The sequence below is a fragment of the Cottoperca gobio genome, chromosome 3 (assembly GCF_900634415.1).
Source record: "Cottoperca gobio chromosome 3, fCotGob3.1, whole genome shotgun sequence".
In the NCBI taxonomy this organism is placed as follows: Eukaryota; Metazoa; Chordata; class Actinopteri; order Perciformes; family Bovichtidae; genus Cottoperca; species Cottoperca gobio.
The window spans coordinates 27,136,594-27,163,868 of NC_041357.1; the positions used below are offsets into that span (position 1 = coordinate 27,136,594).

At 43.0% G+C, this 27,275-nt stretch overlaps 2 protein-coding genes and 1 pseudogene across 4 annotated transcripts; 2 read left to right on the forward strand and 1 right to left on the reverse strand.

Moving 5' to 3' along the window:
- Nucleotides 1-2,157: 2,157 nt before the first annotated feature.
- LOC115005731 (trans-1,2-dihydrobenzene-1,2-diol dehydrogenase-like) lies at nt 2,158-5,023 on the forward strand (annotated as a pseudogene).
- A 1,232-nt stretch (nt 5,024-6,255) lies between these two features.
- dhdh.2 (dihydrodiol dehydrogenase, tandem duplicate 2) lies at nt 6,256-10,086 on the forward strand. The gene is made up of 7 exons (XM_029457468.1): nt 6,256-6,390; nt 7,044-7,155; nt 7,396-7,559; nt 8,182-8,434; nt 8,868-8,992; nt 9,130-9,280; nt 9,913-10,086. The coding sequence occupies exons 1-7, from the start codon at nt 6,301-6,303 to the stop codon at nt 10,020-10,022; spliced, it is 1,005 nt and encodes a 334-aa protein (XP_029313328.1). The 5' UTR covers nt 6,256-6,300; the 3' UTR covers nt 10,023-10,086.
- A 154-nt stretch (nt 10,087-10,240) lies between these two features.
- Nucleotides 10,241-24,751, reverse strand: pkma (pyruvate kinase M1/2a). 3 transcript variants are annotated; one of them, XM_029457454.1, is made up of 11 exons: nt 24,604-24,751; nt 18,796-18,980; nt 18,485-18,576; nt 16,383-16,514; nt 16,082-16,268; nt 15,702-15,972; nt 15,390-15,540; nt 15,120-15,272; nt 12,942-13,108; nt 11,604-11,785; nt 10,241-11,516 (listed from the first exon to the last, which is right to left on the reverse strand). In XM_029457454.1, exons 2-11 carry the CDS (start codon nt 18,950-18,952, stop codon nt 11,410-11,412), a joined length of 1,599 nt encoding a protein of 532 aa, XP_029313314.1. In that variant the 5' UTR covers nt 18,953-18,980; nt 24,604-24,751; the 3' UTR covers nt 10,241-11,409. The 3 variants fall into 3 exon arrangements, with proteins under 3 accessions (XP_029313314.1, XP_029313308.1, XP_029313300.1); XM_029457448.1 differs by lacking the exon at nt 12,942-13,108 and adding an exon at nt 13,534-13,700 and having other exon boundaries at nt 24,604-24,750; XM_029457440.1 differs by lacking the exons at nt 12,942-13,108; nt 24,604-24,751 and adding exons at nt 13,534-13,700; nt 22,241-22,512.
- Nucleotides 24,752-27,275: the final 2,524 nt, after the last annotated feature.

Below are 27,275 nucleotides of genomic sequence, written 5' to 3' on the forward strand. Positions count from 1 at the left end.
GATGAAATGACATGACAATGTGTGAAACAAAACTGTCTGCTGTGATCAACCACCTTCACAGGCAAAATGATCCACCCCCTCCAAGGAAAGTGTTGTGACCGGTCACGCGACCCATCAGATGCCGTTCTTCCATGTCCTGGTGGAATAGGGACGCAGACAAGAGATGATGCATGAATTCTTAATCAAATAAAGACAGTGAGAAGTGATAGGAGTGGAAGGCAATCGTCGTGGCTGTGCTGAATTAATGAGGCGCTGGCTTCTTTCGACATGCCAGGTTTCTGAATGACTCGGCTCATCACTGTTTGCTTTCTGGAACCGTCTTTACCTTCCCTGCCCCAAACTCCACCCTGTGATATCCACCCTTCAGCCACTCTTCATTAAAACCAAAAGACTACTAAGTTTACAGGCTTGTTCTTCTCTTGACCTTGAATTCACGCCGGGGAGGGCGGTACGTTTTGAGTTTTGGGTCTCCTCTGAGAAGTAGGCGTCCATGGCTCAGCTGAGGGTGATAGCGGTGACGTCCCAGTGCACGGAAGCCGGGATGACCCTGTGCACGTCCTGTCTAGAACACCTGAGCCTCTGTGCTATGCCCGTCTGCTCGCAGTCAAGTCAGGCAGCACAGAACCAATTCATTGCTTCACACCAATTCAAAATCTAGTTGCACTCGCCCTGCCAGGTTACAACTCCTCCCTCACACTTCTCCATCTCTTTTCTTACCACCTGTGCTGATGTCACCACGTATCCCTGCCTGAGAAATGTTTCTGTGTCCTTAAAGTCAAAAAAAGTACAAATTACTCAAGGAGGAGTTGGGCATTCCCATGACAACCAGGTCCTGTGGTATAGGCAGGGATATCAGCCCAATGCCATTTGCATACAAATTGCCCAGCTGGCACCTTGTTGTTATGACAACGGCACACAGTTCCCAGAATTCATTTGGAAGTGAAATACAAAAGATAAGCAGCCAGCAAGGAGAGTCATTGATAAAATTCATTTTTTTCTTTTATAATGATGACATTGCTGACACTATGTTCTCATGTAAATCCAATCACCGTGTAGTACCTGCAGGAAATGAGGAAAATAATCATTTACTGAAGACTGGAATTATTGGACAAGATAATTACAGGAAAGTAGGTCAAATTAAATGCAATATTAAATGGGTTTGCATCTACAAACTACTACTATTTTTGACAAAGTATGTAACTATCCTGGCATGAAACTCAACACATTGTATATGACCTCTGGAAGACGTGCATCTGTCTTTTCCTTTGTTCATTTTGCAAACCTTTATATAATTCCTTACAATAAGCCTCAGAGCTTGAGAGAGAAAGTAAACTCTGCTGACACAGTGTCCTCTACTGGCAGCATGTGGCAGGGAGTTTACACAACCGCCTGTCTGTCTAAACGGATAATATTTAGCTCAAGGGCAACTGAGTGGATGCTTTTCCATAGTCATCCAGGCTCAGCTTACTGGCCAGTTAAATTGCTCTGCTTTGGGCACCATGAGCATTCTGTGAACCCAGCCTATCTGTTTATCCCAGCGAGTCCCACAAGACTCTGGTTTAATCATCGGCTTCTGTGCGTCTGTCGGACCATCGCAGGCTAATCAGTGCCTCTCTCAGTGGAAAACAAAGAAGCTCCTGGTTCCAATACTTGACCTGTACTACTGTGGTCGAGTGCTGATCTGTGGAAATATATACAACTATGCACTTTTCCCTCTTCAACGTGCTAATGATAAGAGACCCACTGATAGCCCTGTTACAGATTGTTAGAGACAAACTGGTGCAAACCACTTCAGCCCGGATTGAAAGGCCTGCATCAGCAACAAAACAACAACACAGCAGTGTGTGTGTGTGTGTGTGTGTGTGTGTGTGTGTGTGTGTGTGTGTGTGTGTGTGTGCGTGTGTGCGTGTTTATGTGTGTGCGTGTTTTGCACCCTTTACCTCAGGGTGGGAGCAGAAGGAAGGTGACACATCCATCCTCCCCAGCATATAAATTCAGGAGCCTTCTCGCTGAAGTGCTGCTGGCTGGAAGGCATGACAGTTTAGTACGTTTCTTCCCCCTGAACGTGCAACCTTTCCCAATGTCACAACTCGCCAGCAGCTCAGATCTTTGCTGAAACACCATCCCGCTCATTTGTCACTTGCCATCCAATTCAACATGGCAACCCGATGGGGACTCCGTGGTGTGGGGAAGATCAGCAATGACTTTAGCGTGGCCATGAAGACTCTGCCTCCTGGAGATCACCAGGTACTCTATCCAAACAAGCTCACAACATCCTCAGTGTCACACAGAGCTCCCTTGCACTGAACGCTGCTGCTGACAGAGCAACACTGTGATGAATGTGTGTGTGTGTTTCTCTCTTTCACACAGATAGCAGTCATTGCATCGAGGAGCTTGGAGCGTGCCAAAGAGTTTGTCAAGAGGCACAGTATTCCTCAGGCTTACGGCAGCTATGAGGAGATGGCCAGCGACCCAGACATTGGTGAATTAAGAGCTGTCAGCGGCCTGGCTGCACAGGCAGAGACAATGTCTTGTTGGTGTTGCTGTTTGACGCTGAGCCTGGAACATCTGTGTCCTCACAGACATCGTTTACCTGGAAGTGCTGCACACGGAGCACTGGCGAGTCAGTCTGCTGTTCCTCAAGGCGGGGAAGAACGTGTTGTGTGAGAAACCTTTCGCTATGAACTCCAGACAGGTGAAAGACCTTGTCGCCGCAGCAAAAACAATGTCTTCCTGAGGTTGAAGAAGGGATACAGTCACGTGGTCAGGTTTGAAGGTGTGTTCATAGATTAAAACTAGAAGATGATCATCTTAACACACAGACATCCTACCCTTTAGTATCTCGTGAAATGCAAATGCAGAAAAGGAAAAAAGCATCGTTTATTTTTGCTTTTAATTGAACTTTTGGTAAATAGGGTTAGAGTTATTTACTTTCCTGCCAAAATGACATGATCTCTCTGCAAGAAAGTAAATAAGCGTGTTTCCCAAAATGTCCATCTGTAGCTTTAACCTGTCCCAAACACTATTGGTAGTATTGCAGTCTACGTATGTTCAAATGTGCAATTGATATCCCATTGCATTTGAGGTCAACAGTTGCATTATTGTGCAATGAGCAGATCATTAAAGCGCAGGAGATTAATGTAGAAAGCAAAAGCCTGAATGTCCTGGGAATATTTATGACTCATGGTGCAGTAAAACATCTTGTCATGTCATGTTTGACCAGCACATCTGCCACAGCTCTGCACGGGAGGCGGAGGAAGTGGGGAGATGTGGTAATAAACTGCTGCCCGTGTGAAACTCCAGTATAAGCTGTTTACTGTTGCAGTGGTGCTAGGTTGTCTGCTCTGTCCCTCTCAGGCCATCTGGTCCCGCTGTTTCCCCGTGCACGCTGAGGTGCGCAGGCTGCTGGCGGAGGAGGCAGTAGGGGAGGTGAAGCTAGTAAAGGCTTACTTCGGCTCCAATCAGCTCTACATCCCCCGCTCGGTGGAGAAGGAGATGGGCGGTGGCGCACTGCTGGATATCGGAGTGTACTGTCTGCAGTTTGTGCTGATGGTGTTCAACAGAGAGAGGCTAGAGTCCATCCAGGCCACAGGGGTGCTGCTTGACTCAGGTATGATTCAGCAGGCGGGTCATGCAGCAGAGGTGGGATGCATTAACCACGCGGCATGAATCAGTGATCACAAAGTGGTTATTGAAACTATAAAATAAATCCCCCCCCAAAAAAATAAGAATCCCTTGCAGAAGAAAGTTACAGAAAATCACTTTTTTTTTTATGATCTGTAAACTGTAAAATGTAAACACCTCAGGGAAGAATTCTTCACACAGAAAATCCCAGACTTATCTTTAAAATGTCAGACTAATCCAAATCCTCCCCGGAGAATACAGTAATACAGTCAAACTGACAGGGGAATATGTAACTGCCAGATATCCTTCAGTGTAAGACCACACTATACATGAAATGAGCATTTTAGTATCTTTTACTTACCCTCAAGTAACATATATGACAATTTAATGACTATATAGAACAAACGTTTTCATGCCAGTGAAGCTGAATAGTTTTCTGATTGTATTGAAATGACCTGAAGTGAACGAAAGTGATATCAACAGCAGCATTGATTGCATTCATTCATTCATTCATCCGCTCACCAATGTTCACATGTTTGTCAGGAGTGAACGAGTCAGTGGTTGTGGTGATGAAGTTCTCCAGGAACAGGATGGCCTTCTGCGCCTTTTCAATTGCTGCTTGACTTCCGAACGATGCCGTCATCAGAGGCACTGAGGGCTCCATTAAAGTATGCTATGCTAGTCTTGCACGGTAACATTTGACTTAATTAAGAACTGATTGAGACGCGTAAAAACTGCAGTTGACTGCTAATTACTTTCACATTTAATTAAACTGAAGTATTCGGACAGTGATCCATACCAACCGCTTTTGATGACTTGCGAGTTGAGTGATTGGATTAACACAAAATTGCATTTCCTCTTCCCCCCCCCCCCCCCCCTCCAGGTTCTTGCTCCCATGCACTGCCCACCACACTGGTGGTGAACGAGAAGGAGACGGAGTACCCTCTGCCTGAACCCTGCCTCCCTCTGAATTTCTCCAACAGCTTCGCTATGAGGCAGAGGAAGTGAGGCGGTGCCTGCTCAAAGGTACGTCAAGACGCTGCGATTCAGTGAAACAGTCGCTCTCCTGGAGCTTCTCGTGAGAATTTGGATGAATACACAAATGCACTAATCAGATTCAGAATCAATGCTGTTATCAGTCCTTGGAATGCCCTCGAGCTTATACCACACTCCCATTGATTTGCCTCATATATGAATGTACAGAGTCTTTACACCCCTGCTTTGACGTCATTTGTGTTGCATTGTAAATGTGTGCATAATTTTCCTGTTAAACTCCTCCTCATCCGCAGGACTTAAGGAGAGCCCACGGATGCCTCTGGCAGAATCTGTTTCACTGACAGAGATTATGGATGAAATCAGGAAACAGGTGGGAGTTGCCTTTAATCAGGACAGCCAGTGACATCACTCACAAACCGGGCCGTCTCAGCTGACCTCACCCTACTCAGATGGAACAGAGGGAGCTGCATCGGGATGGGCTTTGAATCTTTGGTGAAAGCAGATCACTCACTGTGTCAGTCGCTAAATTACTGCGACATGTAATTCTCGGGTTCATTTATTACCATTTGCTTGACACCTTTTTGCATCTTGTCGATGCATTTGAGCTGCTAACATTGTCATTTTATCCCAGAGTCACCATGTAAACACTTTGTTGGCCATTATGATACTGACACTGTCAGTTTAAAAATGTCCTAAAGCAGATAAATCACGCTGTAAACAACCCATGTCCTGTAATCAAGTCGTAGGACTTTAAAGACGAACCCAGCTGTCAGCGTGTGCAGTGTGATTGATGAATCCAATAAAGGACTGATTGTGAAAGCCTTGTTTCATTTCAAATATCATCCGCTGGAGAGAGGAAGACACTTCGAGTGACACATTGGACTCAAAGTGTTCTGTCATGTCCGACCCTCGCAGCCGTGCACAAACAGACTCTTGTTCTCCATACAGAAATAGGTTGCACTGTCTGCTTCTCAAGGTTGGGACAGAGAAAGGCCTTTATGAGTCAGCAAAGAGCATGGCTCTGTTCTCTCACCTCATCGAAGTCCTAACAACTGGAGGGTGTCTCATTGATACAGGATGTAGTCCACGAATGCAAAATAGCACATTTTCATGCAGTAACATTATTTAGCCTACTGTTTTACTTGGTAAATGAATAATGTGAGGAAATTATAAACAATTACATACTTATTTCTTTGTATGTTTTGCTGTTTTTGTGTCGCAACTTCACCTTATTACATTCACTCATTTAATAAAGAGGTTAAATGAAAGGACCCGTAAGCAATATAGGCCTAATGATAAGTAGGTCGAACAAAAGGTCCCTGCACATGTCGGCTCTGACCAGAACCAGGAGGGCAGTTTTGTTTTCATACAGAGCATTTCACACCAAAATAAAATACAGAATTAGGTAACATACATATAGTGAAATAGTAGATAAAAAAGATGAAAAATAAGAACTATAAGTAAAAGTACAGGAAGAGATAAGATAATACCAAACAACATTAAAAAGGAGTTTGTTTTATGGTTACTCTCTGGAGGTCACGTTTTGTTTTTTACAAATCATGCTGTTATTTTTGTGCAATGTCACACAGTTAAAAATAACACTGTGCCTCCACCTTGTGGCAGAGACGTGCCATTGTCTTTATATACAGTCAACATTGATCTGCCGGTTTACTATCCAATATGGCAACCAGGTGGGGAATCTGTGGCGCGGGGATGATCAGCCATGACTTCACTGTGGCCCTGAAAACTCTTCCTCCTGAAGACCACCAGGTATCAGTCGGAGTAGATGCACAGACACACATTTACACCTTCTAGTTTCAATTGCAAGACGTCTCTGCAGGACTCGGCGAGGCGTGTCGCTCCGTGTTGCAGATAGTTTGTATCTGCTGTTTCTGACGTTTTATTACTTTCTATGGTTTACTGTTCAAATCAGCTCCTTATAAGTGTTGCAGATGTTCAACCAGCAGCTGTACCGAGTTTATAGACAATGCAAGTTACAGTTTGCAGCATTTTGAAACCTTTGGCACACTTCCCGTTTTACCATAAAATAGGCACTAAATGCGCATTAACATTTTTTTCTTTGCACTCTATAACCTAAGGTTTACGGTACGGTTTTTCACCACATTGAGACAAAACAGATTCAAACACATTTTTATCGGCAGTAAATAACAAAACCAAAGTGTAGCAGCGAAGACTAGATATTTATTGATTGTGTTACTGTAAGAAAATGGTATTTAAACTATTCAGCCATATTTCTACACGAGCATGACACACATTTAGTTAATGAGTAATGCAGAAGATTTAATATGGCAATAATGAGAAAATGTAATCCTTCTGCCAGGATTCAAGAGTTTGGGGCATTTTTATTAAGGTGGAACTGGAGCAGTATTGCAATAAGTAATATTTTGAAATTGTATTCACAGGTTGTGGCTGTGGCAGCTCGCAAGTTAGAGGATGCACAGGAGTTTGCCAAAAAGCACAGCATCTCCCGAGCATACGGCAGCTATAAGGAGCTGGCCAGAGATCCAGACATAGGTTGGTTTTTGTAAGACACATTAGATTTGCTGATTGCTCTTTGCATTTGTTATTTGAATTACGTTTAGCCCCAGATGTAGGGGCTTTGCTGTTTCAGGACACTTAAGTGTAAGCTGAAACTTTACAATACAGAAAACCCAAACCATGTGTTGAATCTCCACTTCAGTTTAACCCACAACTATATATTTTACTGAAAAATATCCAGCATGCTCTCTGGTTTGTGTGAATATATGTATGCAGATGTGGTGTACGTTGGCGTTATCCACCCCCACCATCTGAGCACTTGCCTGATCTTTATGAACGCCAAGAAGAACGTGCTGTGTGAGAAGCCGCTGGCCATGAACACCAAGGAGGTGAAGGAGATCCTGGCCTCTGCCAAGAGTAATGACGTCTTCATCATGGAGGTACGTATGGTGCAGACCATAAAGAAACTCTTCATAGTTTTCATTTCTACTTCACCTGCAAGATCGTTCTCCGCTCGGGATGTTAGAAGTTCATCTACAGCAGGGGTGCCCAAAAAGGGTAGTCCGGGAAGATTGCGCACCGTTAAAAAAATATATATACTGTGTATAAATATATTCCCTCAACGGAACCCCGCGCCCCGTGAAATTCAAGTTTTTTGTTTCTTTCTTGCGCATTCACATTCCCTCCTCCGCTCTGTTTCGCTCCCACACACACGCACACACACGTGCGCACACACCTACAGTCAGAGACAGAGCGGAGGAAATTACAAATTTTACCAAAACTTTTAAAATCGAAATTTAACATCCATGTTGGCGATGAATGAATTCACCAGTAAGACTTTTACTGCATCATTTAAAACGTGTTATTAGGATTTTGTCAGTGTGCAAGATCAATTAACAATACCTTGAAAATGAGTGATAACCAAATCAAAACTCTTAATAATGTTAACTTGTTTGTAACTGTAATGTTCGAGCAGTAATATAAGTCAACACCTGCGTAACACAACACAAAGCACCTCAAATGTAACCGTATGAACTGCGTCCTGCCCTTTCCTCTCTCCAGGCGTTGTGGACCCGATTCTTCCCGGCCTCACTGGAGATCAAAAGGCTGCTGGCCCAGGGGGAGGTGGGAGAGGTGAAGATGGTGAGAGCGGAGTTTGGCTTTCCGCTGATGCACGTGCCGAGAACGAGGCAGAAGGAGCTGGGTGGAGGAACGGTGCTAGATCTCGGGGTCTACTGCCTGCAGTTCATATGCATGGTGTACAAAGGAGAGAAGCCAGAGTGCATCCAGGCTACGGGGGTCTGTATGGAGACAGGTAATGAAAGAGAGACCAGTACCGTCTCATAGATATGATTTCTAAAAGCTGTGTCACTATAACATGTTGGGAAAATAGCTCATTTATTTGCCAACAAAAAAACAGTGGCAGAATTGTTAACCGTTAATCTAATTCTTATTTATTCATTTGCAGCTCCTCATATGATAACAGATGAGTTTTTAAGTTGGAGATTGTAAAAGTATAATTCCTACTATATGTGAATTGAGAATATTTAACCTGTTCATGTGATAAGACTTCTCAACAGGCATTATTACATTATATATAACATTATTATTCAATATAAAGCACAATCACTCAACACCTTATTTGAGAGGACACATAGAAGACACTGCAGCACTTTTTTAAAAAGCAAAACTCTTGTATTTTGTTTTATGATCTCTTCTTCAAATCATAAATCCGTTTGTTAATGCAGGAGTGGATGAGACCGTTGTTGTCACGCTGAAGTTCTCCAAGAACAGGATGGCCGTGTTTACTTGCTCTTCAAGTGTAAAGCTGCCCAATGACGCCATCATTGTGGGCACGAAGGGAACCATCAGGGTAGGTCATCACAGCGGGGCCGCATCGTCCAATAACATTCAATTAGTCTGAAAGGCAGAACCACTTTTGTATATACAAATTAAAATGTTTGTAAGTGTAATATCATAATTATATGTCTGCCGTTATTGCTTTTTCAGACTCCTGACAACATGTGGTGCCCGACATCATTAGAGGTGAATGGGAAGGAGACCCGGTACCCGGTGCCAGAACCCTATCTGCCTCTCAACTTCCTCAACAGTACAGGGATGCGTTACGAGGCAGAGGAGGTTCGACAGTGTTTGCTCAAAGGTACTGTGACATTCAGCATGTTTTAGTTTCTATATCACTACAAGAATTACATTTATTAACAAAAAAACTAAAACAAGCATAAATCAGTCGGTGATCAGTGACCTCTGAAAGTCCTTTAGCTATAATATTATAATATCAGTACCGGAAAAAGGAGACGCCGTGACCATGAACTCTCGTGACATTGCAGGAGATGGAGCTTTGCAATTGCTCCACAATGAATCCCTGATGTGTTTCACATGCAGTCTGATCTTGAAGAATTAAAAAAAATAAGAACATGATTTAAATGTTGGAGTAGACAGAATGCCATTTAACAAAGCTGCTCAGCTCAGGTCTTAAGTTTTCTTCTAGTATAGTAGTGAAACTCAAGTGGATTACCAAATCTAAAGATTTAAACATTATGGCTGTTCCTACAACCATGTATATGTAGCTACATACTTAGACATTATACGTGGCCTAAATAACTACAGAAAAACAACCTTCTGCAAAACTGGGACTAAATTTAAACAAATGATATTAAGTCATTATAACCTTGGTTGTTATACACACTTTCAACACAAGGTGGCATCAGAAACACTGAAGTCTTATTGTTCCTGCAGACTGAACATGTTCTTACAGTATGATTTCTCATGCAGGGCTGAAGGAGAGTGCAGCCATGTCCCACGCTGACTCTCTTCTGCTGGCCGAGGTGGAGGACGAGATTCACAGGCAGGTGGGGGCGGTGTGCAGCCAGGACTGCAAGTAAATGTTAAAGCTGTGACGCTGGATCATCAAGTTTGGAATAAAGAATAAATGGTTCTTTGTTGTAACTGGTCTTTGCATTAATACATCAGTGAGGAGCATCTTGTTTTAGTGTATCCAAAGATTGTTACCTCAACCCTTTTATACAAAATGTGCTTTAGTAAAACTTATAAATTAAATCCATGATTATTCAATGTCAGACAAAACAGCAGCAAGGCAGAGTTAAGTTAGTGCTCATCTCTTTTATTGAGGGAAATCCAGTCTTTAAGGACAGCTCAGTGCACCAGCTAAACATTATAACACTCCTTTACACTTAGTTCTTACACTCTAGCATTACAATCAAAAGCATGTTAGACACAGAGAGCTAGTGTCTCACTAACGTAACAGAACAAAGACAAGCAGAGGGGTTGTACCCCTGACCCACTGGGGTTGAGAGGGACAGGGTGTCATCCCTCCATCAGGTCCCCGATGAAAACAAAAACCTAAAAGTGCTCATCATATCAGTCGACTTTAGTGAACCATACAAGATTCATAAGTGTCGACTTAAACATGACCCAAATAAATGTAAAGTCACATCTAACAACACAAATACAGTAACTAGCTCAAACACGTCTCAGGCGGACATCCAAAACTAACATTTCTCTATAGTCAGACAAAATATAAGTAGTATTGGATGTCCAAAAACAAAACTTTAAATTCACAAAGGTCCAGTATAATATCCAATGTGACATTGTCTGGAGGAGATTAGGAGTGCAACACCTAAATACAGTGATAGCTGGCATTAAGAGAGGACGCATCATAGACAGCACTACAGATGGATCTGTTTGGGTGGAGCAGAGGCTGCGCTGTAGTAGGAGCCCTTTGATTTAGGATGCAACAGGTTTGTTCGTTATATCGGCAGAGGAGTGTGATTAGTAAACTGTTACAGTACTCAACTTGCTCCGTTAAGATCCGCCTGCCCCAACACCAACTCCACCCAAACAGGAGACAGTACGCGCATGCACACAGACCAGGATGCATTCACTCTCAGACTGGGTCACCTTTAATAATACATGTTGGAGTGAATAAATACAGCAGTTTCTGGTTCAGGGTGTTTAATCTGAGGCCCTGCAGACTGGTTTGATTGAGAGAATCGACGTGAAAGGAATGGAGACAGAAAAGTGGAATTAATCAAGCCTCCACTCCTCCCCCAAACAGCTCTTTGACCACGAAGGCTTTACGCTATTTATTTTCTAATTGCATCACTGCCTAAACGATAAATTGCTCGGGGGTTGACTCTGGAGCCCGGGTGTTGCATGAAAAGGGCTGTGAGCTGGAGTGGAGTGTGGGGTGGAGAGCTATGAAACATAGATGAAGGTGGAGGGAGAAAGCAGAGCAGTCCTGTCGGCTGTTCAGGCCACCAGAACCACACGCATGGTGTTGGTGTAACCGGAGCCAGGGCGCCAGCCGGTCAACACGATGACAACATCTCCCTCTTTGAAGAAGCCTCGGGCCTTGCCTGGGAAATAAATATTTTATTTTACTTTGTTGTTCTTTGGCAGTTAAATACTTGTACAAAAATAAAAAAGGTAACATAGATACTAACCCATATCCATGGCGAAGTTGACGCGCATGTCTACGTCATCTGCCCACACATCGTGGGCGGGGTTGGTGTAGAGGACGGGGAAGATCCCGCGGTACAGGTGAGCTTGGCGAGCCGTCTGGGCGTTACGGGTCACAGCGAGAATGGGGGCACGGGGCCTGTACCTGGAGATCAGGTGGGCGGACCTGCACATGCAAACAGAAACGAATAGCTCGGTACAAAAGATTACCTCGTTCACATTTTGAGTATGTTTATTTTAAAGTAATGACTGCAAGTCACGCTTACTTTGACTCAATTATTATGACCGCTGAAAAAGTCGTGCTTACGTCGAGTTTGCACAAAACTTGTTTAATGTCCGTTAACGTGGCACTATGTTGTCGTTTACAAAGTGAGATTATTCAGATATACATTCAAAAGTAGAATTTGGAGATAAATATTATATAAAACCTCTCTTTGAATATCACTTTAGTACTGCAAGACAAACCTTAATGTTTTGTACATTTACATTTAACTCCACGCAGACGGGTTCTTGGAGGAAGCAATTCAGTGTGATTAAAAACCCTGCACCCCACATACAGCAGGTGTCTTGTGGTCCTAATCCACTTTGCATGCCAAACTTGAAACACAAGACGTGGCGCTTCTGACTGAGTCTATCTTACAGATCTGTGGATTATATCAATTATTCTTTAAAAATCACGAGTGTTAGTCGATTAAGAATGTCTTTAAATCGAGGGCAGCCTTATAGCTGAGATTAACAAATTCACTATACTTCAATTAATTAAAACAATAGCAAACATGTTGAGTTGTCCCGCCCTAACAGGTGCAACACAACTAACAGGAAAGTCAGGGAAGCTGAGCAGAGTGTTAACGCCCACAGTCCTGAGGGATCCATCAGCAACAAGAAGAAACACTTCCAGTGTATATCAGGTGTGCAGAGGATTATGGTCACTATTAGTAGCCAATCAAAATGTCCACTCACACACACTCAGATGTGCATTCCTGTTAAACCAGTGAGGACTTCATTTGCACTGGATGCACATCTAATGACTTCCAAACTTACTGATACCATAGGAAGCCATGTAGCAGCACTCACTTTCATTACATCTCAAGGGATGTTAAATAAAGTATGTGAAGGATGAACATTGGGACTGTGCTGATGACAACCACACTCTTGAAATTTGTTGCTATCTCCAGCCGCCGTATTCAGATACACACACACACACACACACGAGAGGGGATCTGTAAGAGCACATTAGCTGTTGAGGGAGGATCACGAGCTGCGTTGGCGACACCTTACCTTCATCACGAGGATCTATTCCCCTCTACCCTCGCTGTTCTTACCTCCCAGTCTTGGTAAGAACAATCATGGCACTAGCGCAGCATTTGAAGGATGACTCAACAGCACCAACAGCTACAGCCTCGGAGGGGTCTCTGTTCAGTTGGGAGTGTCTCCTCAGCTCCTCAAACAGCTGTCTGTGGAAGGTGGCCGCCTCGGCCTCTCGTGCTATCTGAGCCCAGAGGGACCATAAGGGAAGGGTGGGGTGGGTGGTGGTGGGGGGTGGGGTTTACTCTCAATCACTCACAATACCACTACTGCACGCAGTCATTCACACCACTGGGAGTTACTGGCAAATGTGCAAGCGAGACTCCTGGTTAAACAAGTTAGTTGTTGGTTTAAAGATGAAATAATCGTTCCTTTGAAAACTGAATAAAGTCCATCAGTCAAACCTTTTGGTTAATGTGCGAGTTTAAAATTCTAATTTGTCCACAAAAACAAAATCAACCAGTGGTCAACAAATGTGTTTGCCAGGCTCTCCCAGTTACTGCCTCAGTAAGTCAGTCCCTGCCTGGCCCTACACTCCCTCTCTCGACGTATTAAGTACAATATTTATCTTTGTCCTCCTCCACCTGTCGGACCAGTTAACCTGCCTACCTTCCAGAGCCAGTGAGCACAATGATCGCAGAAGCTAAGCTCTTAAAAGAGGCCTCAACAGCGCCGATTGCAATAGCCTCAGCGGGGTCTTTGCAGAACGGCGTGGAACGACGCAGGTCCTCAAACACCTGCCGGTGGAACATGGCTGCCTCGGCTTCACGAGCAATCTGGCAGTGAGGGCAAGATGCATCAAGCAAAGGCATTTCCACACCAGGCACACGCGGAGGTAAAAAGGGAGAGAGGACACGGGAAACAGAGGGGCAATGTTAGAGACACACGGAGAACACAAGTTTAATTAATAAAGAGAAAAGGACAGTAGTGTGTGAACAGCAGAGTTTAGGTGTGTGGTTAGAGGGAACACAGGAAACATCAACGTTCAAACAGGAGTCAATATTTTACCACAACCATTTACACCAGTTATTAGAATAAAATAGTACAATTTAACCCATGCTAATAAACAGTACTGCTGGGATAACATTTAAAAAAGGATTATTTACCTTAAGATAAAAAATATATAACTGAATCAAATACAATTCTAAATAAATACAACCAATAAAAAGTCAAATTTAAGTCAACTGGGAGTTTAAAAGAGTTAAAATGCCACGCATGGCACACAAATGTGAAGAAATGATTAGAGTTATGAGTAGAGCACAAGGAAAGTATTAGAAGGAAGACGATGCCAGATAACAAAAGTGTCTAAGAAGCAGAGTTAGTGTACGTGATGTTACAAGAATACAAGTCTTATTATTAAAAGTACGGTTTCAGGCCAGTGGAAGTTGCCGTTTACTTTGCATTGCTGAGTCACTCGTGCATCTGCAGAGCAGTGCAACACAGAGGAGCCGTGAACAAAACACAAGACAAGCCAGAAAGCATTAAGTGCATCATCCATCAATGCAATTGATACCAATTGTGATTTTGATGTAAGAATTCATTAAGATCTAATTACAGTTTTGAGTCTAAGACTTCCAAAAAAGTATTTTACTTGCATCTGTCCCTGACTGCAAATAAAAAAAGGTATTACAGATACACATCTGAGCAATTTCCTTCATCCATCATCATCCTTGTTAATGATCAATAACTTGTTAATCATTGGACGTTTATAAAATACAGACGCGCACATGTTTTCCTTAATAAATGAATAAACTTGAATTACATTTTCTGAGTTTGGAGATAATTTGTTAGATGAAGATGGTTGTGCTAACTTTGTGTACTCTCAATTCCATTATCTTTAACTGATCAAATGATTAATATGGTTAATCATTCATTGATTATTCATTAGCATACCTACAAAGCATCTTAACTGGAAGGAGAAATGTGTAAATGAAGCTCTTCCAGTTGGCCTAACAGCCCTGCTGACACTTTCTGCAGCGGCTGTTAAGTCAAGTGGATCATTGGGAAACAGAATCATAGATGTGTTCAGGAAAACACAACAACAAGGAAACGAGAAAGCAATCTCCCAGTGTTAGAGCATGCTTAAAGGTCATAATAAATCACCATGCAAGATGCTCCCGTACACATCATTAATATATCCCCTACAGTACAACTCTTTGATTTTCTTTAAATGATTTGAACATTCATGAACTCACCATGTGCTGTGTGCGTACTGCCTCCAGAGGGTAATCTCCCTTGGCGGTCTCTCCGCTCAGCATGATGCAGTCGGCTCCGTCCAACACGGCGTTGGCTACGTCACTGCCCTCCGCACGGGTGGGCCGGGGCTTCTTGATCATGCTCTCCAACATCTGTGTTCACGGGAGGCGTTAAAAACAGCCTCGTTTCTACCAATTCTAACATTATGTTTTAAACATCAGCTCCTCGTGTAATATATAAATACAGCACGTCGTGTGATTTTATCTAACCTGAGTGGCACATGTGATTGGTTTGCCAGCTCTGTTGCAGCGACCGATCATCATCTTCTGGGCGACGAAGACTTTTTCTGTGGGGATCTCAATTCCCAGGTCACCACGGGCGACCATGATGCCATCACTGGCCTCCATGATCTCATCAAATCTGCACACGAGGCAGGAAATAATCATTTAAACCACAAAGTAAAACTGTAAATCATAAGATGTTAAGAATTTCAAGGCTACTAGAAAGATGTGGGTTCATAAAACAGCCAACCAAGAAATAATTAAAAAAAAAAAAGATGTAAACTCTACATCCGCACACACCTGCGTACACCCTCGTGATTCTCGAGCTTGCTGATGATCTTAATATCTTTGCCCTTCTCTCCCAGCACTGCTCGGACAGCGTGTACGTCTGCTGCTTTGCGGATGAAGGAGGCGAAGACCATGTCGACTCCGTGCTCCAAACCAAACTGCAGGTCTTTGATGTCCTTGTCTGAAACCGCAGGCAGGTCGACCGCAGCACCGGGGAGGTTCACTCCCTTCTTGCTGCCAATGGTGCCGCCGTTCTCAATCTCGCACATGAGGAAGTCAGAACCTGGAGAGACAAGAAATATATTCTGAGCTGAGGCCTTTTTTTTTTTGGGGTATAATGACTTTTCTGCACATTCTAAAGGATTACAAGATGATTTATGTTCCACACTCACCGATCTCCTTGACCTGCAGGGATACGAGTCCGTCGTCAATGTAGATCTTGCTGCCAATTTCCACCACGTTGGTAATGTTCTTGTAGTCGAGCCAGAGAATGTCCTCACTGCATTTCTCCTGATAAGCATCGTCCAGGGTTATCTTGAGCATGTTGCCCTTCTTCAGCTCCACCTCAGCTGTGCCGCTCTGCAAATCATTAACAGAAGATTTTACTTTTCATGCTTTCATGCAAAAGTGCTCCAGATTAACAACAATAATAACAACCAATAATGTCCTTTTAATGGCTGCTATGAAACTCACCCCCTGGATCAGGCCGGTCCTGATCTCTGGGCCCTTGGTGTCCAGGGCGATGCCAATAGGCCTGTATTGGATACTGCCAGGCTCAAAGCTCTCACACGCCTCACGCACGTTCTTGATGGTCTGCGCATGGTACTACGGAAAGGAAGAGAAACACGTTGAAACATCTCCAGAGAAAAAACACTAAGCAAGCTGCTGATCTGCAGTTATTGATTTTGCTCGCACCCGTGACCTTTAATCTATCTTTGTAACCAATCTTCTGATCCAATCGCACACATCGAAATGAAAAGAAAGGCATTGAAAGATAAGATGCGTCTGACAACTGTCTCAGTCATAAACATGAGTCATGCTGTCAGCATCACGACGGGGTCATACAGTTCTTACTACAACCCTAACTGACATGTCAAGTGTCTGAGGAGTCTTTACTAATGTGGTCTGATGAACCAGGTGAACCTTGAACCTAAAATGCTTTGGGAAATGATGGAAGAGAACTTTAGAGAAAGTCCGTGCTGTCACATTACCGTTGCAGCCATCTTGGCCATGTAGTAAAGGCTAATGAACACGTGGCAAATTGTTTGTGGCTTTGAAGACAGCTCCCTGCTGCGCATGGCTTAAAATGCCCACCTGGGTAACCAGAGCTTTCAGTAATAACTTAAGTGGCAGGTAATCACATTGTCAACACACTGCACTCAGTGCTCAGTGACTGAAAAGAAACCCGTCTGCACTCACCAACTGAGGATGATGTCTTAGCGGTCGTTAACCTCCAGTAAACTACAGCATTGTAGTAAAACACGAGGCGAGGCAGACAGTGTAACGTTTTAAGACCAATGTGAATTCAGATCAGGTGACCAGGTTAACTGCATCTATGCGTGAAGGTCAGGGTCCATCAATTTGTAATTCATTTTCTACACAAAAGTGAAACTCCAGTTAATGTTCAGCTAGTTTCTCACATCAGTTGATATCAATACTGGTATTAAGAATGGTTTACTTTCCACTTCCTACTTTAGTTTAAAGTGGACTGACCTTGATGTCGGTTTGTGTACACACACACACACACAATTACAGAGTCTAGGCGTGCTCCCTGCTGAGGAGATAAAAAGGTAGAGCGGGGCAAGGCAGGAAGCTAGAGATGACGTATTTATAGTACTCAAAGCCTACAAAGCTCAGATTTATTTGCTGTTTACCCAATCTAGACTAACCTTCGAATGTGTTGAAACAACTAGACCCACACAACCCATAGATACTTCTCCCTGAGGACTGAAACATCTTTTCCAAATGCCTCTTCGTCTTACCTTCAGCTGGGTTTGAGCATAAAGGCATCTCACCTGAACTTGCTTTCTTAAGTTTCCCTGATCAATGAACTCATTCCTATATTTGACTTCCTCCTCTGTGTGTTACTAAATCAGGCGTCATCACTTTGAGTTGAACTTGGTCAGTGTCGTGGAATTCTGCCGATAAACTAAACCAAAGGGTTGTGAGAAGTGAATATATTACACTGAAATAAAGAAGTGAGCTCTTCATTTCTGCAGAAATGGAACAACAAAACAGAGCGTCAAACGGTCTAGTGTGACGTTCAAACACTCTACCATGAAGTTCAACGAACAGAGAATACAATTAGATTATAAAGTCACCATGTGGGTGACATCTAGACATGACCCGAGTGTACTCTCGTTCTAATCGCTGTAAGTAGGACACACACAAGATGAGTATATGAAGAATAGGACAGTACAAGACGAGATAAAATTACCATTACATTAGTAAGGTCAAACTTTAGGTAATCTTAGGTAAGCACTACTATTTTGTCATTCGTGCTGGCTGACCTAGTCCTGCTCAAAGTGCCAAACTGAGTGCAGTTCATAATGAATTAGGTGTTTGTTTACTGCAAGCATTGTTGACCTTTTGGTTTCACCAAAGCTATTTTATGCACTGAGTTACCAACACGGCTGGAGAAAAGCTAGACAGGGAAATGCAAGACTGCCACACAGATCATCACACCATCCAGTACCTCTGTGTTAAAGCACAGAACCATGTTTGGTAGAAATGATCAGCACTGTTCAAATGTAACGTTTCACTATGCGACTGGTTAGCTGTAGTCAAAGACCCACCTCGTGTGTTCCATGAGAGAAGTTCAAGCGAGCAATGTTCATTCCAGACTTGATCATCTCCTTCAGTATATCCACAGAACGGGAGGCTGGCCCTGCAGGCAGTTATTTAACAGAAGGGATTAAGGTTAATGTAAATGAATACGTATGATAACTTGTAAAATGTTGCATTTATTATTACACGTTAGGGTTATAACTGTAAAACAATAAATAACATACAAATAATGCAACTATTCTGACTATTATGGTGCAACCCTAGTAGCAACACACATACTATATATACACACACATATTATCTCTCTATGTTGACCCACCAATGGTGCAGATGATGCCAGTGTTGCGTGCGGTGGTGGGCTCAGAATCAATGTCCAGCAGGCACAGGTGTTCCAAGAAGGTGTCAGCCATGGCAGCGTCGAGCTGCTGTGTCTGGATGAAGGCAGAGCCCATGTCTGTAGTCTTTAACTGAGGCATGGTGATCACTGGTGCAAACTTAGAAGTTCTGCAGAAAAGAGAAATGGAGAAAATAGAGTTAATATCGAGGACACAGAGATCGCAACTGACAGCTTTCTTTGGTTGAAGAAACGGTGGACGGTCCAGGTCGTGATTCCTGAACGCTTTTCAAAGGTTCCTGGTTGTATTATGTGGCTGTCAGAGTTACAGCATTAGGCTGGCAGCTAGCACTTATTTCACACTGTGGTTGTATTAATGTATAACTCAATGAACAGAGATCTCAGGTGAGGGATTTATTTCCCACCAAGGTCACACTGGCACCACCCTGCTGACTGCAACTCACTGACTGTACCTAATCCTGCTGTGTAGCCAACCTTGTGACAGTAAAGTCAAAGGAAAGCAGAATGTCCCAGTGGGAATCAATTGATCATGTTGATTGCTGACGTACTAGAGGGAATAAAAACTGCTGTTACTCACCTCCAGCATATCCATTTTTGAATAACCTCAGCCTCCAAGATTTAGTACAATACAGACCAAGATGATAATAATAATAAATTAGATTTGTATAGCACTTTTCTAAAAACTCAAAGACGCTCGTTACTAAAACGTCACTACTGCAATTCTATTAACAACCAACAGCTTATACAGTGAACACATGAATGTGTAGGACAACTGAGAAGAAACCTACTAAGCTTCCAGTTGTTCAGATATATGAATGTAGCTCTGAAATGCTACAAGATGTGTTAAGGGTAATACTTCTGCTGAGAGTAGTATAGCTAATTTTGCTGCTATACAATATTGTACATTCTGTTCCCACACACTTCTTGCTGAGTCACCCGTAGCAAAGACACCATCACGAAGCGCATCTACAGGGCTGGACCTGGCAAGCTTTAGAAAAACCTACTGTGTAGCGTACATGGTAGCACAGAAGAGATATTACATCAAATCCTGTGCAATTGGAAATGTCTCAATACCTGTCATGTGCTCACAGGGTGCACGGATGTGTAGCCTTGCATGAAACACTTCCTTTTTTCCCTTCGGTATACCCCTGACAGAATTACGAGAATGCATCAAGGCATGTTTCAACATATAGCCAATGCGTTGGGTGTATCTGAGCAGAATGTAGCATGGGCACTCTGATGAGGAATGTTGCTTTAGATGATTGTGGTTACAGAACAGCCATGTCGACTATGAATGAAATGCTTGGTTTAGCAGTTTCATAAGTGAAAGTAGTTGATAGAAGGTACCGATAGCTTGATGTACTTTTTACTCAATTGCTTTAAAGCATACGACTCCCTGCCAGGCTCAAACAGTCCAAACCACCCAGTGGGGAGATCAGTTTCCCTCAGTTTAAATTATACATTGAAGTGCACTTCAACAAAGAACACTCTCACTAGTTGCTTCTTTGGCAGAGCAACAGGATAACACACTGAGATCTCTTTTAAAGAAGAACCCCCTCATCGTTTTCTGATCCCCTCTAGACCGGTTCTGAATTACTGACACTGAGCAGGAAGTCTAAGTGGAAACAAAATGTACATCCAGACCCAGCTGGGTGTCTACAGTGTCACGTGATGGAGATTGAATATCAGTTAAAAGACACAAATAAAGAACGTTTTGCCATCTAGAACAGAACAGGCCGCAAAGGCTGATGTTCTCAAAAAAGGATGGAGAGCTTTTGAATGGCTGCAAATGTGGGTGGTGCAAAAGACACGATCGTGGAGGCCTCTCAGAGGAAAATCTGTTGCATTCAATGGTAACACCATTTGGTCTGACCCACTCTTACTCAACACACTCCTAATTACAAATGCATCACAGTGGGAGATTCAAGGCAGAGCCACACACAAACAGGCTCCTTCAACTGGAGCTGCTGATGATGTAACAGGCAATGGGGCAGACCACTGCTGTACGTGCGCACAGTCACATCCCACTACTGCACACACACACACACACGTAAAGGATGGGGGCAGACATCTGAGTGGGCCGAACCAAAGGGAAAGACTGCAGAGGGAGGGGGGGGGGTCTGAATATTGGCAGTCACTGTGTTCATTAATTGTATTTATCTATTTACGGGCAGTTTCTGACATTATAGTAATTTATGAAGGACATTTGACCAAACAATTTAATTTCGAGATTAACTATTTAGACATGCTAATGAAAACCATCTGATGAAATACCTTCTTTAAATTGGTCTGCTATTGGAGCATGACCAAAATATATCACAACTTAACAGTATAATGCAACACTACAGTTCTGGAACTTACAATTGCAAAACTGAAAGGGGATGCACATTTGCTTTAGAGGGAAAGGTTGAGTAAGTTTTAAGAAGCTCATGTCAATGAGTCTATGAAAAAGTGTTGGCCAATAGTTGTAATAGTGTAATAGTAATCAAAAGTGTATTCCTAATACAACACAACCCGGCTGGCTTCAAATGCCATTGTTACCGAACAGTGCCAGTGTAAAATATGTTATTAGAACAACCTAGAATGCTTTAGCATAATATCTTTCATGTATTGTTTTATGTTCAGACTGTTTTCCCTCAGCTCAACGTTTTCAGGATTTTAAATGTGCATCCACCACAAATGTGCTGAATGTCATGGAATTAGGCTGCTCCATTACTCTCATGGGGTCAAATTTCATTAGCGAAAAAGTCTTAGTCATGTTTCAGTTTAGTGAAAGGTCGTTCTCAGGCAACTCAACTTCTAATGCTGCTTGTATCCTCAGTTGAGGAGTTATTTTTGGAGCTACAGTATCAGAGGGAATGTTCTCCTGATATAACATAAAAAAAAAAAAAAGAATCAGGTTGTGACTTTCGTTCACAGAGTGTAGTATTTGTCTTGGGCTGTCTCATCCAGTTGGTCAACTACTGGTTGTTATGGAAAGACACACATGAAAGAGTAGCTGACTGACAAACATTGAGAGCATGTCTGACCACAGGGAAGCCAATGAGCAGCCGCCAAAAGTGAACAGCCGCCACAGTAACCCAGACACAGGGCTCACTTTAGCGCTGGCTGCTAATAATCCCCTCCAATCCCTTTCCAACACTTCTCCCTTTGAAACATACGCTCTCTGAACATGCTCTCAGTCACTATCATCCCCGTCTTTTAAAATGTTTTTTTCCTTATCACTTAACTTGGAAACATGCCTGTGCAAGCATAAGCAGCCATGATAGCATTGGTGTCAGGGTGACATGTATTATCATCTACTATGGATGTGATGCAACACTGGGCTAATCCAAGTTGGCTCACAGAGACGGTTTCTATCAATCACACTCACTCAACCAAGGCACCATTTGCAGGTTGCACTACATACCCCCAGTAGATCTTCCTGTTCCTCCTGGGGACAAATAGACACCTTACAAAAAATGACCTCCACAACAACCCCAGTGTGTTGTAGCGTCCAATGCCAATGAGCAAACTACTCCTTGCAACAGCAGTCCAAGCCGAACTGACCGCTGCAGTGTGCGTGCATACATACGACACATTTAGGTGCACGAGAGTAAATCCCTTCAGTGAGGATAAAGGATATGGAAAGAGCCTGCTGGGATCGGGCAATCGCCATGACTGGATACAACGGACGTACATGAGACTTCTACCACGACACACCAGAGCAGTGTGCAGCGCCAACCTAGATCATACAACCCCCCGGGCCTAAAAGTATGTCATGGCTAATAATAACAATGCACAGCATGCAAATTCTGTTTGGAGAAATCTAATACCCAGAATGTACGATGGTATTTACACCATGTAGGCCGGTAAACTCAAAAACAAACCGTAGATGGGGTGCATCATGGGTTTAGGTTCATGAATGGTACAGATTGCTGTGCATTTACAAAAACACATGCTGAATAATCTGACATTTTAAATCCAAGCACTTTACAAACAATTGAGTCCATAGAGTTTTGTCAGTGCAGTCAGTCAAGTGCGTCTGCAGTGTCAAAGGGATTTTACCCATAATTGGTAGTCTTCAACCGCATGGCTCCACGTAGCATGAGTCAGCAAACATGCAGCTTTGATGGAGAGGGGGGACTCCATGAGAGCAGCGCCAGGTGCAAGAGGCCTACTGCACCAACAAGCTACAACTGAACTACCTTATCACAACAGCAGGCCAAGAACACTTCACCAAATCTGTGGATGTACAAATTCCAAAGTCTGGACTTTTATAAAAATGGAGTTTGTTTAGTTAACCGTGATTTTACAGAGATATATTTATGACAACTGAGACTTAGAACCGCAAGGGCAACTATTAGAAAATCTACAACACGATTTAAGTGACAGGCAAACACTAAGCACCTCCTTTGTTTAAGCTCATCATCACTTCAACATAATTCCTAGTCATTTGACATTACAACCTGGCTGGTCCACTGGGATAAAGACTCCATTTTGTCAAGATGGCCAGGAAGGACATAGCAATGTCAGTGTCTCCAAACTATTCTTTTTTTACTACATAAAGAAAGTACAAGAGGGCTATACTGCAAGGCCCTGTCGAATGCACATTTTACCTATGTCGCAGGAGATGTATTTGACAAAAGGATATGACATTGCAATTTAAAATGTACCTGTAGGCAAGGCCCCGCCTTGGTCAAATCATCTTTTTACTGCTGTTTGGGGAACAGGCTGTAAACAGGTCTTAGTAATTGCATACGAAGGAAGACAGTTCATTCAAGCTGTCAGATAGAGAGCTAAAAGGCATAACTACATACAACCTAGACAGAGGGTTACACCTGCCTTCCTGCCCATGTATCCAGTGTATCCAGTGTCAACAGGGCCTGTTATCTGTACCAGCACTGCAGCAAGCTACTGCAGTGAAGCTGCTATTGCATTATTACTACATTATCATGGGGTGGTTATTACCTACTACATAACGAAAGTAGGTTCAGATTTATTTTAAGGTTTTTTATATTTTAAAACGTGACAGGAAAGATTGATGCATAAAAAAGGATGACGTATCTCCTGACTCACTGCCATGTGAAGGAATACGACGATCACACACACGACTAACGCAGGAGAGTTTAAGCTCTGGTGCATTGGTGTCACAAGTTAAAGCGTATCATTATTGTATTATAATATACTTAATAATGACCTGCAGACGATGCGCTAAAGGTCACGTTCTCATCCTGCGTCACATTTTCCTGATCGAGCGAGACTGACCAATGGGAGGCCGGGAAGACGGAGCCGCCACACCCACAACAGGAAGCGAATCTCCAACGTCCAACACTTCACGCATCACATTTAATTTAATCGTTTTATATAAAAACAACGGTGTTTAACGATAAAACAAGACTACGACGAGTTAGTACGTTAGTTACAGAAAGATGTGCTCAGTGCACGGACACATTCCTTCAGTCTGACTGCATGTTCAGGTCACAACGTTGTTGAACAAATACCGAACCAGCAGAGAAAGACTACAAATGGCTTCTGTAAGATACTTACATACGTTCAGGTTTATTCTCATTTTTAAACATGATTAAACATTAAAAACTAGATAGTAAAGAGTGGAAACAAGCCACGAGTGGCCGACACATACATGCCCGGACATACCAACTCGCAGGATGTACAAATATAATAAAAGACAAAAAAAAGGTTTAGAAAGCAATTTTGTAACAGCACAAGTTATCAGTATACTTTATAACATCGTTAAGCGATTAAGTAGAAGCCCATGTTGAGGATACCCACCTTAGTTCGCTGTACAACTGCTTGGACCGATGTAACTGCCGTTACACTGAGACCAGCTCAAGGTGATCTCTCGGGTTCCTCACTCAGTGGAACTACTTTCTAGGGATGCTGAGACATATCCATCCGAGAGAATAAAGCTAAATGAGAAATAATAACACATCTTAACACGTGTTTATCAATCGCATTTTTAATAGACTGCTCAAACATGGGTTTTATTTTAGTATTAGTCTTGTGGAATGTCAGGAAATGGTCAAATATAAAAACGAGGGCGGAATGATACATAAACGGTGGAAGTGCTTGGTAAAGTTAGGGAGCCAATCGGGGCGCGTGAATGCATCAGTAGCGCATGAGTCTGACATGTGACCGTGGATGGCGTGCTGTAGTTTCCTGCAAAAAAACGTTTTGGTTACTATGGTTAGTCAATGTGTTTCCTAGTTTATTGGCCCTTTTATATAATAACACGTCATGTTGTCAGTATGTTCTGGCTCCATTATCCTACGGATGAAAAGCATCGGCTGCCGAAATGGTTCATGGGAAGCATCATCAAACGTGTTGCAATATACGGTAACTGTCTTGAAAGATACCTAAATATGATTCACTCCCTTGCATTTTCTACAAACTGGTGCTGTATTAAAACTCAAATAGGCATAGTGTTGCCTCAGATGCATCAGTAGTCACAGCCGGTCGCTGGTTGTGGAGAGTGATGAGCCTCGTGGTATTATATTACCTCACTACTGTGCAGTGTTTGAGCAATATCTCCATCTAGTGATGAAAAATAATATAACAGGTTTTTTCCCCCAATGATATGTATTTAGGTACATTTTTGGATCACTATTAGGTAGTGTATAGTCCTTCACATAATGTACTCTAGCCTACGTTATAACCACACATTGCATAATTTAAGTAACCAATATTGCTCTACTAATACCATTACACACAATGCAAATGAATCTACCACTAGCAGTACTACTAATACTCCTACTTTTAAATACCATTAGAAGAAAAAATAAGAATGATTTGATTTCCACAGAACGTAAAAAGCCTTAGAAACTGTGCTGGAGGTACACAGTACATTGCTATACTTTGTTTTCTCTTTATGAGTAGTGTAAGGCCTCTCCCTTTTGCTAATCAGCTGTGTGCTTATGGCCCACAGTCACTGTAGATATAATGGTTATGTGTCCTGTGCAGACACAAGACAGCTATATCGCAAATGTTGCCCTGGATGAGTAATTGTGTGTTGTAATAATCAGATCTGCCAAGGAGGTGGCAGACAGAAACTAAATCCTTGACATAAATATATCTGTCTACTATCTCAACCAAAGTGAGGTTCAAATCTAAACACTTACATATTAAATACATCTGGAAAAGATACTCCTCTAAATACTATTTGCTTTACTGATAAAGAAACACTGATGCTAATCTTTGTTGTTTTTCTTGACCCCCTGTGCACTCTTCACTTCATTCTGCTCTCACCTGTTCACAGCTGTGGTGGTGTTAGCACTGCTGCTCCCACTGCCCATGTTGCTCTCTCACTGGCTGCTGGCAGCCTCTGCCTGGAACCACTCCACTCCACTACCAGAGGCCAATGGACACACCTGTCCAGTTGAGGGACAGATCTGCCGTCCAGTCCCCCTGTCCACTGGCCAAGCCCCTGGCTGTCACTCAGTATTATTGGCTGCTAACCCCTGGGACACGAGGTACAGTAAGACACTGTCGGAATATGCTCAGACAAATCTGAGAGATGAGCAGATAGGACACTCTAATGCTTCGGTGTGTCACATTACTACATGAGTACAGCAACGGCTACCTATGAATAAATAAAACAATCAAATAAAATAGGTGAAACTCAACTTCATATTGATCATATTGATATTAATCATAATGTGATAAAGAAAAACAACAGACGGACACAATAAATGTGAAAATTGTCAAATGTGGAAATATTTGAAAAGCTCAATTCTAAAATGAGACATTACAATTTGTAAGCACAACACATACTCTCATAGTACAACATTAAATGATGGTTGTCAAGACGTACATTTTTATTTTAAAGTAGGTCAGGTGTGTTTTTTGATGACCAAATTAGGAGAGGAGAGGAGAGGAGAGGAGAGGAGAAGAGAGAGAGGAGAGGAGGAGAAGAGAGGAGAAGAGAGGAGATAGATAGAGAAAGGAGAGAGAAGAGAGAGGAGAGGAGAGAGCGAGAGAGAGAGAGGAGAGGGATAGAGCTAGAGATGACCTCTATTCTCCTTGCGCCTCTCTTCGAGAGAGAGCGTTCCTCTCTCGCGCTCTCTCTCGCTCGCGCTTCTCTTCAGCTCCTTCCCTTCTCTTCTCTCGCCTCCGCTTCTCTTCTTCGTTCTTGCTTCCCCTTCTCAGCTGCTTGACATGCTTTCGCTGAGGAGAGCGATGCGCTTCTCCTCTTGGTCGTTGTCTTAGCGGGGATGCGTTGTTCTTATTTCTCGGGCTGCTTTTCTCTGTCGCTGTGAGCCTTGTAGTTCGTGGGTGCAGAGGGAGGCGAGTGTGGAGAGGAGAGGATATGACGAGTAGAGAGTGAGGAAGGAGAGGTGGGAGAGGAGAGGGAGGAGAGTGGCAGAGAGGAGAGGAGAGGAGAGAGATTGTATGGCGAGGTGGGAGAGGGAGGGAGGTGGGGAGGTGAGGGAAGAGGTGAGGAGAGG